We start from the raw sequence: 14,010 nt of genomic DNA, 5'->3' as shown, positions 1-14,010 counted from the left end.
TGTGTATCTGCTGTATGTGTGCAATAATTTTGAACACACTAATCCCTTTGCTAAAGATCAAATCATATAAAACTGATATTGATACAAGTTTCATCTTAAACATTTATCATTGTAAAGCCTAAAATTACACCCTCTGAAAATCAAGTTCACTGTTACTTTTACAGCATTATATAAGTGTTCACAGTTGTTTAATACATATTAAGCTTTGATCCAGACACATTGTGTCACCATGCTTGAAGTCACTTCTATTACCTATATAAGTCTAGACATATTTCAGCAGCTCCGTGGTAGTCTTAAGTCTTAAGTGTGGGTAACATGATCATGGTGTTGCTGTTTTAAAATAAGCATGTTTATTTATTCAAGATATGCCACATATAGTCACACAGTATCAGTTTGAAACTCTATGAGACTCTCCGGACGCTACGCACCTTGTTAAGGAAGTGAAAAAACGGAAGAAGCATGTGACTCACACAACAGGTGAATTGATGTATTGTTTGTGTGTGCGTGTGTGTGTGGAGTGTTTTTGAGAACAGAGAGCAAAGCCAAAATATAAAAGACTAGACTCTACATGTAAATCTGTTTTCTTTGCCTGCTTGCATCAAAATTCAAAACAGTAACTCTTAGCTACGGCTTATTTTTATTTCCTTCATTTTTACAGTGAATAATAAACTGTTTGCAATGATTAATGAAAAAGGGCAAAGGCAAGTATCGTTGCAGACATGTTGCACGACATGACACCACTGCAGTGCATTTTCTCACTTCTTCAACTGTTTCAGGAAGTGGGGCAGAGTCACCAAAATCAGGAAACTAAGGGTTGCTATTAATACAACTGAACAAAGAGCTGTAGCTGGTGAAAGCTAATATAGTCTCAGTTGAAGAGGAAAGGCGCTTAAGTTGACTTCAGAAACCAAAAGGACATGCTTGGGATGCTCCTTGTGGTGTGATTTTGTGCACTTTTGAGGCTTCACAACCATGGAAGAACCCGTCTCGAGTACTGAATTAGGTAATTATGACATTTCTTCTACAACTGTCTTTTTAGTCAGTTCCAGTTGGTGTAAATATACCCGTAAGATATATATTTACATGAAAACAGTTCACTTTACAGGTGGTATTCAACAAAATGGATTACTCTTTTCGAACGTTTTGTGGTCTCTTGTGAAATATGATGTTTATTTGATTCAACTTTCTTTAACCAAACTTTCATTTAAAATACTTTATCTGAGATCATAAAAAAAGAGGAACAAGCATCATAGCCTTCCTGTATGGTTAAATTCATATGTCAGGTACTTTATAATTTCCCACATGCTTAATTTGAACCAGTCATGTTATCGGTTCATTAAGAAACAGATGGCAAGTCTGTCAGCCCTGTCATCAGTGGGAAATGCGATGAAGGTGAAATAGTCGTGTTGGATTTCTTTCACAGTTAGCATGTACAGAGGTGAACTTGACCTGATTAAACACTGTAATGAGTCAAACAAAATTACTCTGACCAGTGTTGACACAGTGCAATGTTTGCACAACTCCTTGTTGGCTCTGCGCTGAAATATCAAACAAATCGGACATTCATTCTCTAACCACAGTCACCTTGACATTTCACAGCCGGACAGCTGGTATGTTGTGGAGCATTTCCCCCGACAAACGCTACCTGCTGCAACATGGAAACCGGCACATAATATGACCAGTGTCATGTCAGTAGTGTAATGTTTGAGCCGATTACAGGATTGTGATTCATTTCACGTGGTTGGGTTGAATCAACAGTGTTTAAGAGGAACTAATGATTAGTATTTTCCAGCTTTGCTAAAGCAATTTTCGGACTGTTTGAATGCACATACTGTACATACTAATCACACTGTAATATATTTTGTTTTTCAGCTAATCCTGAATCATTCTCAGCAGATGAGCTGTTAATTCTGCACACGCCTGATGCACAGGAATGGGCGACGTATTTGCAGCAGATTTTGAACTGCTCCAAAAAATTCCACAAAAGCTCTATTTTGCTCCATGCAGTCAGCCCAGATGATCAGCTTCATGGATATAACTATGAATACTTCCAAAGCTGCAAGTGTATTGTGCTGCTCCTCTCGGGAGCATTGCTGGACATGCTCTGTGACCATGAGCTTCTGGGAGCTCTTCAGACACTCCTTTACCCCCCACACAGAGTGGTGGCACTGCTGTGTGGAGTGACGGAGGACGACATATTAATGGAGTGCTTCGAAGACTGGCCAAGCTGGAGAAAACTCTCTGCTGAGGACGAGCCTGCTGTCTACGTTTCCACCATTTTGGAGTCCATCAGTGACAGTATGCAAAACTTATCACACTTCATAATTTCTTCTGCTGTGCCTTTAAAGACACACACAGAGACACTATTTTGTGGTGTATTCTTATTGTGATATTTATGAAGCTTTTTTCTAAAATTTACAGGTGTTTAAAATACAGACAAGCTACTTTAAAGTAAAGGGTCAAATTACAGAAAGATATATTATCTTAATTAGCTGTAATGCTATTGTGATAAACAGATAGTTTTGGATTTATTTGGTAAAGTTTTGAGTTATCAAAATATTGTATATAATGAGATTAGAGTAGGTTTGACTAGAAAAAAAAACTCATCAGCATTTTGCCTTTTCATAAAAAATGACCTGGTTTATCAAGTTAATCCACAGAACTGGCAGTTTTCACTTGGATTGCTTTTTGTCAAATGCATAGTCCCTGTGAAAGCTGTTCATATAGATATCTGTGAATTATTAAATATTTAGAACAACACAAATGAAAGAACTCTCAGTGGATACCTCAAAGCAAAATAGCAAAATAAAACCAAAACTATCTGCAGAGGTAGGCAGGAAAATGTATTTTTTGTGTGTAAACTAAGCCTTTTAGCCCTTGCTGAATAACTGAAGACAACATAAAACACTTTAAAGCTATTTATAAATTTTAGTGGCCATAGAAGTAAATATCTTTTCATTTAAAGGCATACAAGTGGAGGCTGAATATGAGAGCGAAGCTACAGCTGCAGAAACAGCCGAAGAGTTGCACAACGAGGCAGCCTCTTCAACTGAAAATCCCACCACTGATGAAAATGAGGAAGTGGTGTCAGAAGAGCAAAAAGAAACTGTCCTAGAGGATGAAGAACCAGTGAGCACGGGGAATTCAACAAGTGAGGAAATTAGTACACCCACGCATCTCACCTGTCTCACCGTTCAACCAAACAGAGTTCTGTGCGGGGTAAGACTGAAGTAATTGCATATTAAAAACATCAAAGACAGTATTAGTATGGATCAGAGCTGCTTCCTAGGCGATACCATGTGTGTTATTCAACATTAATTCCCACTTTTTCTAATTTTATTGTGTGAGAGAGATGAGTAAATGCATTTTTATGTATTTCAATTCTGTTACTGCTGATGATTAAAACTTTACCCCAATACTTGTTTTCTAGATATAAACTAGTAATGTCCTAGTCGAAAATACTAAGAAGCCATATTAATTCTATTTTCCCTTTTTCTTTTTTAAGAAATGTGAGACACTCTTTATCATTTTCACGCACAAAGTAGATGATCAGTCGCTACCAGAGGTGGAGTTTTCGTCTGAAAATGTAGCAGGAAAAAGGGTCCCAGCCACTGTGGAGAATGAATACACTATCAGTGTAACTGCACCTGGCAAGTATCTTCAGGAAATCATGTGACCTTAATCTATTTTACAGTGTCCATGGCACGAACTTGAATTGAACTTTAATCTGAAATCACTTTCCTTTCTTTTTTATTTACCTTTGTCTAGAAATGCCTGCTGGAGATGTTTCGCTCACCATGTACACGGACCAATCCTGTGTCAGCTTGATGCCTGTTACATATTATACCAATATGGGAGAAGTCAGTCGGTATCTTGAAAACGCTGCTGATCCTGTTAACTTTATCTGCCAGGTGGGAAATTATGTTATATAGTAAACAGTGGGTGTTGGGTGTTTTGCTCGTTTTAATAGCTTTTGGAGTTATGTAAGTATTTATTTTTTAACTTTCAGGCCTTCAACTTGACATCCAACGCAACAGAATCACTGGACAGAATGCTAACTGACTCGTTAAAATCCAAGATACCTGCAACTGGTCTTCAGCTGTTTGGAATCAGGCAGATTGAAGAAGACAATATGGCGACATGTGAGTACAGTAGTCTGATTTCTTGCTCTATTAATTTCCAAATCTTAAGCTGGCGACAGATCTGCTGTTATTTGTTCCACCTCTGCAATGCCTGTTTGATCTATTAATGTATAGTCATATGAATGATTGTATCTGATTGCTGTTTGTCCTTCAGACCAGCGTGATGACGAGCTTCCTACGCTGCTCCACTTTGCTGCTAAGTATGGCTTGAAGAAGCTGACAACCATTCTTCTTCAGTGTCCTGGGGCTCTGCAGGCTTACAGCGTGATGAACAAATATGGAGACTACCCAAACACGCTGGCAGAGAAGAGTGGCTTCTCTGATCTCAGACAGTTCATGGATGAATTTGTTGTAAGTCCCCTGATAGAGAAAGCTTTTTATTATTTTAATGTAGTATCCAGCAATGTGATAGATATTTTCTTCTGACAGCCAGGTTCTCGTACTGTTGTAGTCACTGTCCTCCTGTCTCTTGTGTTTAAACAAATGTAGGAGACAGCAGACATGCTCAAGTGTCACTTTGAGGACTCCATCAACACAGACGAGAGTGCAGAGGTGTATGAGTTGATGTCAACTAACTCTCAAGATATCATGATGAAGTACTCAGGTTGCTCAGAGGATATATATGAGTCAATGCTGGGGATTGACCCTGAATGTGCAGAGGACCTTTGTAAGATTATTATGATTTTACTTGTTGGTCTTTATAGTAATGAAGCTTACAAAACTGGTGGTTAAAGTGTTGCTGTTGATTCTGTTTTGTTTCTTCAGATGAGGTGATGAGTGCAGTAGACGAGAACCCTGAGGAAGCGATGCTTAGGAAGTTCTTCCAAGGTATACATTTGAATAACTTTCAAAGTACCGACTTTAAACAGTAGCTTGTGTAAAATATTATGTGTAATGCGGTTACGTTGTGTCCTTCAGCTAAACCACAAGCCAGTTTAAACCCAGACAACGAGTACTTTAAAAGTGAGGAAGCGGAAAAAGAAGATCATACTGACTTAGATCTGATTGAAGAAGAGGAGGATCCATACAACCTCTGCCCAGAGGATATCTACGATACTGTAGATGAAAACAGTACCTATAACCCAGTAATCCTGAACCGTCCACCAGCCCCCATCCCCAGACCTGAGACCGAGTCTGAGCCAGAAAAGCCTATGATCTCTAGAGGTATTGAGTTGTCTTTTCCTTCATCAGATTTCATAAAACTGCTAGATTGCACACTAGGCAAAAATAGATAACTCCATATTTCTTCACAGTATTTTCAGATAGAGGTACCTCTGATGGAAGTACAACGATGGAAATGGGATATCCTGCAGGTAAAGAACATAACAATGAGAATCTATTTTATTATTAACACTTGAATGAAATTACCATGATATACCTGAATAATGTCATTGGTTGCTTTAAACCTCAGTATGGAAGGAGCCAAACATCCTTTATTTGATTTGGTAAAATACTATAAAGGTTAATGGAATGCTTCAGTACTTCAGCGTGTTTGTTCAGATTATCACTTGCAAGAGTGTGAATGGCAAACACAATCTCTAAATCTAGACTGTATTCAATCACCAATATATGAACATTGGCACCTTTGCGGTATTATTTCTGTGAGACGCAAAGCTCTGTGTGATCAGTAATCACTTTGCTGTCTAGCGGTTCAGGCTTTTTTATGGCTCATTTCCAAAACATGTAATACTTAGAAAAAGTAGGCATTGCTGACTGAGAAAAAATATTCACATAACTGTCTAGTCCTAATTAAATGTAGGATGATTAGATATTGTTTGTGGGCAGAGGCTCAGATACCTTACATTTATTTTTGATAAAAGTTCTACAAAGAATCAACTGAACTACAGAAATAATTATAATTCAGTCAAAGAAAACTGAGTTATATCTTCTGCAGATTTTCGATGCCTGAAATAAAGATTTCGAAATAAAAAATATTGCCCTGAGATCATTTTGCCGATCTGAATAGTATTAAAGTTTTTCAACCTTTTTATCTGCATGTGGGCGTCATGAATGAAAACGTTTTTTTTTTTTTGTTTGCTGTGCAACTTGTGAGAGGAGAGACAGTCAGTCAGGAGAATTACTGTGGTAAGCTATGTAGCACGGCTGTAATTTTAAGTTCAAAATACAATATAGTTATTTTGATAGGCGTTGGTTAGTGAGCTGACCTTCTAGTATAGGGCAACCTGCAGCTCTGGAGCCATATAACAGTTTCATTTGTCATTGTTGTAGCCTAAAGTCAAGTAAAATGTGCATTGTATTTTACACCCTGACCTGGTGTCTTTGCCTCTATATTTTGCTGAAGCTCAATAGTCGTAGCTACTAGTCTTGAGTTTCCAGTCCAAATCCAAAAAAAGAACAGTCAAACAATAGGGAATTTAAAAGTCTAGTGTGTAACCCAAACCCTAATCACCTGAAATTAAAAATCATTGTTTTTTTGTTACCTTAGAATGAGCTGTTTTTAGAGGGACTGTAATTCTAGTTGTTGAATGACAACATTTTCCACCCATCCAGTTGTGCCTGTGGCGGAGCCCAGCTCTCCTGTTTATGACCCCTATGCTGGGATGAAGACACCTGGACAAAGACAGCTCATATCTCTGCAGGAGAGGGTAAAAGTGGGGGAAATTACTGTGAATGAGGCCGTCCAAGAGTTCAAGGCCTGGCAGTTTGACCATGAGCGGAGGGCCAACTCCATACGCTATCAGCAGGTAGATGTACAAACTATACAAACTTGACGGTCTGTCAGATGCTGATTGGTACTCAAGGAATGGCTCTAACGTGTGTCTGTGTTTCTTTCTTCAGGAAAATCTCAAAAAATTACGGGACAGCATCACCAGGCGTCACAAAGACAGACAGAAGACAGGAAAGGAGATTGGTAAAATAATTTTAACCTTTATTGTTTTTAAATGTATTATATTTATTTATAATGGCTCTAAAGCAGCTTTAATATATGTCTCCACGATGCACTGACTATACATGTATCTTACAGTTATATGATTATACATTTTTTAGGGGTAGCATACAGTGGAAAATCACTTCCTGTTGTTTTAAACAATGCTAATATTTGATGTGGTCGCTCCCTTCGTAGATTATGAGATCAGTGCTCCGATGCAGAGGAACTTATACTGGGGCTCCAAGGTGACTTTAGAGTGCTCTGTGTACGAACCAGCACCTAGAACGGTGGCTCCGCCTCCCCCTCCGGTCGCTCAGGCTATCCAGAGAAGCACCTGGAAGACAGGTAGCACCTCAAGCACGTCTAGTGAGTTCTAATGCTTTTTTTATTTGTTTGTTGTTGTGTTTTTTTCTGCACAGTGGCTCAAAACTGTAACTAAACAAGAAAGAGCAATGTTCAGGTCTACCTCAGTCAACCTTTTCCATACATCACTTTTAATATGTGGCTAAAGAAACTTAGGATGCAGGCGAATAAATAATACAAACATAGTGGCACTTGGACGTATTGGAAACACCAATATTTGTAGCTCTTGAAACTTTTTATGAAAAACATTTTAAGTTAAATCCAGTGGAATAATCCAAAACTAGATTAAGTAGTGAACTTTAACTTTAACTTAAAGGTTTTTTTTCATATAGCAACCAGAGGGATGTTTGTGAGTAAATACATTTCTTCTGACTTGATACGAAATAACATTTTAGTTGTTATTCCCGTGTCCTCCACGCCCGTCTGGTTGCCAGAGCCTAGAGCCTACCTTTGCAAATAATGTAATAGTGTAATGGAGGAATATTTCCTCCCATTACATTAAGCTTCCTTATTCTGTTTTATTGGAGAACATTGCCATTCCTTTCTCTGAATGTCTTTAATCCATCGTTCCGACCGTTCTGAGTTGATAATAATAGTTATTCTCAAAATACTGGGACTTTGATATATGTGCTGTCAGTAACCTGGATGGGGCATAGTTGCAAGAAAAACATGGATTTCCTAGAAGTAACATCTCCCGTAATCAGAAACTTTAGTCCTGCTATGACTGTGTGCCCTTTGTATGTATCTGTTCACACTTCCCCCCTTATGAATGTAATAGGTGAAATGTAAATTAGATCAAATGAAATGAAAGATCAGGTAACATAAATTTCCTTTGACCTCTTATTGTTTTCTCTTAACATTCACAGATTAAAACCATTCATAGACTAAAATATTCATAGACAAAATTACGCAACAGACTTCCTGACAACTCTCCTGTGAGATAACCTGCTTCAGTTCTTTTCTGTCTGTTCCAAGATAGAAAACTGGTCTAAAAATTGTAAAATGTATCAAATAAATATCAGAAATTAAACCTTTGAGTTGACATTTATGGAGACACAGAACAACAGTTTCTCTCTTGCAGCTTAGCAAAACATTTCTTATGTTCTAGAAGAAACAGAAATTCCCCACAGTCAAATTACGGCTTGACAAATTAGGGTTTTTTGTTAAAAATAGACTCTTGAAGATAAGATCTGGCATCCTCTTATCAGAAATTCTTAAAACTTATATTGTTCATTAAGAGGTTTTTTTTAGTCCTTTTATGTTGTGTACGGAAATTGTACTGCTGTTAAGTGTGAATTCTAGATTATTTGTATGTTTTAGGAACAAACACTGTGCATTCAATGGTACTGATATATTTACAGACTTTGAAGAATTTACTAACAGCCTCATGATCCTCACATTTAGTCTTTCTATTTTCTGCAGGCATCTGTGTTTAATCTCGCTCTGATCGCTCATACCTCTCCCTGCAGACTTCAAGTACAACCCCTGTATAAGTGTCTTTGTTGTGAGACACAAAAAGTTATTTTCATCTACATTTGGTGAAGTGGTCTTATGGCATTCATTTCAATTCACCACAAGCACTAACCTCAGGGACACTTTAGATCACGTGTTTTCTTTCCACATTAACCCGTTTTTTTCTTTACATCAGGTACAGAGAGCAACAGACTCAGCACTCACAGCACTTTTAGTTTCAGCAGCGGGACCGAGCCCGACTTTGAGGTGAGCCCGAATTAACAAGAAGACAATCTGCATTGCTTGTCAAAACAAGAATCTTCACACAGACTCATTCCCTTTTAAATACATTTTACAGTTAAGACGCAACATGCTGCTTCTATTACTGCCTTAGTGCCTATAAACCAAACTGAACCTTCACTTTCTTTTGTGGTACTGCATATGTCCAGCCCCTGTCCTCCGCACTTCTAACACGCATGATATAAATACACGTATAGAGGTAGAGGAAGAGTCTAGTGTTTCATCTGTAGTCACTGGCTACTTCAGTTCTTCAGTTCCTAAAATATTCACAAGTACAAGTAGATCTACTTTCAGAACTAAATTGTTTGAGACTCAAACTCAAGGGCCACATTTTTTTCTCTTGTGAAATCTTTGAAGCTCCACACACATTGCTCAATGGTTTCTCAGAAATCACTTGGCAGAACTGTGATGGGCAAACTTAAATTTTGACGCTCTTATTGAAACCCCTTACTCATATTGTAAGGGTCTTATATCTTGTGAAGCTAGATAGGCCTGCAACTAACAACGGTTTTCTTTCTGCTGATTTTTTTTAATTAATTGATGAATCATTTGGTCTATAAAGTGTGTTGAATCATCAAAATCGTTTTTTTTTTCTCCTGCTGATCCACTAATTGATTAATTAAGTATATATAATTTTATATTTTCAAGTGTTTTAGGTGTTGTAACAATAATTTTTTTGCTTTTTAAAGGACGCATTAGAAAATGTCCCTCCGCCACCAAGACCTCCACGGCCGTCTGATTCTGCATCAGTCATCACTCCACCCAGGATTCCTCCACGAGTCCCAGAACGGTCAGTTTAAAGACTCATGATTGAGTTTACTGCAGTAAAATACAGCACTGAACCACGTGACACAACACAGGTGTATATAGAACAACATGATGTACATGTAAATATATCGTACTGCAATGCAGCAACACCTAATCTCAATTATAATAGACATATAGATATCATGTGTTAGAATGAAGAAACAGAGAGACCAATAAGGAATCTGCAGGCAGTGGTGAGCGAGACAGTAGATGATACAGAGGAAATGTTCACCCACCAGTGATTCACAGCTGTGCATCAGGGAGGAAGCCAATACGAGAAAGTGATAAAGGTGTTGATGTTGTGCATGCTGTGTAAACTTATAAATATCTACCACACACAGAGGTGAGAGCACGCGCTGAGAACATTTTCTTAACCAAACATCAGGAAGATCAGCTGTTTGATTTTTAATTGTAACCAAAGTCTAAGTCTAAAGCACTAAAGTCAGTCTGATGATTTTCAGTGATAGACGTCTTATCTCTTTAAAATGTCACGCAGGAAAAAGTACAGTTTGTACTACAGCATACCAGTTATAAGCTCTAATATACCTTTAGCTTATATATATATATATATTATATATATATATATATTTATCATAATTTACTCTACATATCAAGTTGTTTTTCTTGTTCATGTTGCTGTTTCTGGATGAAGAATCTTACTTTTTTGTGAATAGTAAAGTTTTTTAAGTCTCTGAAATCATAAGTCCTAATATAATTCTGTGTTTGTGTTAGAAAGGATGACATTTTCTGTTCAGTTACAATATAAATACAGCAGAGCAACAGGGAAATATGGTCATTACATGTCTAGGGCCTGTGATATCAATGTGTGAATCAATGTTGAAATCCCCACAATGAGTTCATCATCGGCCAAGTTTATCAAAGCAGCTCAAAATGTCGTCAAGATGGTTCAAAGTTTCAATAGAGTTTTTATAGACTTAATAATAATTTAAAAATAAATGTAAGGGTCATAATATTGAAAAAAGAAACACCTTACACCATAACAAGGTGCTCCAAGTAGTGTCCACCTGTGTGGGGTTATTTTGTTGTTGTACAGTGAGATCTTCTGAAGAAGTGTGCACTTTTTTTCTAGTGTCTGGTGAGACCGTGGGAAACAACTTGTCGGTTCTACTGAAAGAAAACACTGCCTATTGATTGAGGGGATTTTGTGTGTTTTTGTTTTTTATCTATACAGGACAGTTAAACACAATATCCTCAGTGAAGTGAAGACATACAATGAAATGTATTTTATGTATTTTACACAACAAGCAAATTAAATGCACAATCTTTTAGGGAATGACCGTGCCACGGTAATGTAAAATTTATGTGAAAACAGGTTTGTAGGATTTCAGTTGCTACAAAACCAAACCACAGTGACTGTGCGCAATCTGTGGACGGAAGAACTTGCTGCCACAGAAGAACTAAAAAACAACCAACTATACAGCAAAAACAAGACAACTACATAAAGTGAAAGCGACAAAACACTACGGATGAACCTGCTTTTGATTTTCAAAAACAGATCTGTACATTTAACTAAAGTTACTCTGTGACTCCACATAACTAAAATACAACAGTAGCTGAATCCAATAATGAAACTAAACTGAACTCCTCTAGCTACCTAACTAGCTTAGCAGTGTAGCTGTAACTACCATCTCTAACACCACTCTTGTTAGAATTCATGTGATTTGTTGTCTTTTAGCTATTTTCCTTTTTCTAATTGCACATTTAAATGTATTTAAATTGTAAATTAATTTATTATATTTAGTACAAACTCTTACATTTGTTCAAATGAATGCTGAAATAACACATTTTGTTTTAAGAGACTAAAAACTTCCATAAAGTGAAAGCAGTATCTGCATTTTTAGGTATTCTGTAGGTTAAATTAAAATTATTTCTGTGGGTAAAATATATATATTTTTTTTATATGTGACACAGTTTTCCCTCCAGCCTAAAAGCATTTATCCCTTCATCTTAACTAATTGCTCAGACAAACTACATATAACTAATCTGATTTTATTTGACATTTGGTTACAATGGTTAAACACTAGTTTCAGTATCAGGATGTTTATGTGATTATTGCTTCTGGGGTTTTTTTTTCTGCTGATAACGATGATATGAGGGCACACTTTACCCACCCTTTACTGTATATTTACGTCAGAGCCGATGTCTTTACAGTGCTGTCTGCTTCTCGTAGGGTGCCAGAGAAGATGCTGAACGAGCGCTACATATCCTGCCCAACCCGAGCACTTCCTAAAAGACCAACTCAAAGACACATGAACTCAGCACCCCCCGTGCCTCGCCGCCTGCGGTGATAGACACAAGTCTGCTCTTGCTGGGTGTAGTTTCTAAAGTTATTCTTGTGTTTTTAAGATGAATGAAAGAGTTGGAAAAAAAAAGCCAGTGACTTCCTCTGCAAACAATTATTTTTGCTTTTATTCATTTTATGTATCAGAATCTGTTCCCATAACATTTCACTGTGTGTGTGTTGGTTGTGTTGAGAGAGAGAGAGAGAGAGAGAGAGAGTGATGTTTATGTTGTGGTATGTTTTTCAGTGTGATATTTTTTACTTGTACTTACTCCGGGACAATTAAACAATTTACCGTGATAAAAGTATACCGACCAGAAGATATTACAAGTTTAGAGTATTTTCGTTTGTTGTTGAAAAAAGAGAAATAATAAGTTTTGTCTTTATTATGATATTTAAACATGGTTGTTGGTGGGTCTGCTGTAAAGTTAGCAGTGACGTTGTTGTTCAGCTCACCAACGAAATGTATGATTGTGTTATTAAGTGCTTAATTGATTAGTTGTTATGACATTGTGTTCTACTTATTTTACCTCAAATAATGTCAGCATTATAATTCTTAAAGAACTTCCAAGTTTATTCTGTAATTTCTTTCTTAAATTTGGAGAATTCTTGCATGGATGGTAAAATAACCTTTAGAAAGTGCCTTTAGACCTAATGTAACTTCTGAATTTTTTAATGAAATATATAAATATGTTCCCTTTATACACTTTGAATGTGTCCTTTATTTGAATTGGCTCCTTTATAACCAGCATTGATTCACTTCTTGTGCAATCTGAGGTTCGGTCACTTGGTGGTGCTTCATACTCTCTCTCTGTCCGTTAAAGGTGGGCTCCACTTACATTTTTTCCATGTTTGTGAAAACCATTTCCAAGTTGAATATTGAGCATGCAGCAGTTTAATCAAATTACAAATGACTTCACGCATATGAATAGAAATGAACCCTGACTGCCAAAAACTGTCTCCTCTGAAGTTCCAGGAGGAAAGACACAAAGTGTGAGAGACTGCAGCCGGACAGGACTTCAGCTCCAAACTTTCAAAGTAAAATCTAGTAAAAAATAATAATATATTTAATCTCTATTTACAATTACAAGCATGTTTAATTAATTTTATGATTCACTGTAAAGATTTTTGGATTATAATCCTCTGCATTTTTTTCTGTGTTTAAAAAAATGAAAGAAAAACTAATAATTTCTATCTTCATTCTTTATTCTTCATTCAGTTTTCCAGTCGGTAAGGATGGTTTTTGTTTTTATTGTATGAATTGGCTGTTTTAGTTGAAAGATGGAAACTTGCATAGACATTTAAAGGATCTTGTTTTTGTTTGTTTGTATTCTTTGGCAATCACAATACGTTATCAGGGGCGTCCTGGTCACCTGGTAGAGCTGGTGTCCTTGCTTTGTACTGTTACCTCACAGACACTGTGGTTTGCCTCTTCTCAAATGTGGTTGAGTGGTTGTTACAACTTATTTAATGTTCTGATCTGACAGCAGGAGCTTATAAAGCGAAAAATAGTCGGAAAAGAAACTGAAACACAATTGAGACATGCACTGAGTTAAATCAAATTAAATATAAAGATATTAGGCTCATTTGTAATATTCTACACATGGAATATGCAAAATGTTATGTTTCAATGTGCCAAACACACAAAAAATTTCTATTTATGGGCACAAATATTTTAAAAGCAAACAAATCAAACTTTAAGTTCATCAACAGAAACATGACCTCTAATGACTGCTAAAGTTAACTAATTGCTA

General features: G+C 36.8%; 1 protein-coding gene across 1 annotated transcript; it reads left to right on the top strand.

Moving 5' to 3' along the window:
• Positions 1–789: 789 nt before the first annotated feature.
• Positions 790–12,974, top strand: pik3ap1 (phosphoinositide-3-kinase adaptor protein 1). Its single transcript, XM_035664233.1, has 17 exons — positions 790–1,003; positions 1,873–2,298; positions 2,966–3,219; positions 3,506–3,650; positions 3,769–3,911; positions 4,010–4,142; positions 4,297–4,493; positions 4,632–4,809; positions 4,908–4,970; positions 5,061–5,306; positions 5,396–5,455; positions 6,654–6,847; positions 6,942–7,014; positions 7,228–7,398; positions 9,044–9,114; positions 9,837–9,937; positions 12,146–12,974. Exons 1-17 carry the CDS (start codon positions 973–975, stop codon positions 12,261–12,263), a joined length of 2,604 nt encoding a protein of 867 aa, XP_035520126.1. The 5' UTR covers positions 790–972; the 3' UTR covers positions 12,264–12,974.
• The last annotated feature ends 1,036 nt before the right edge of the window (positions 12,975–14,010 follow it).

Source organism: Morone saxatilis, unplaced genomic scaffold, assembly GCF_004916995.1.
Source record: "Morone saxatilis isolate NCDOM2014 unplaced genomic scaffold, NCSU_SB_2.0 Contig19, whole genome shotgun sequence".
NCBI lineage: Eukaryota > Metazoa > Chordata > Actinopteri > Moronidae > Morone > Morone saxatilis.
Note: the sequence above shows the minus strand (reverse complement) of the source record. Positions and strands in the feature narration are given on the sequence as shown.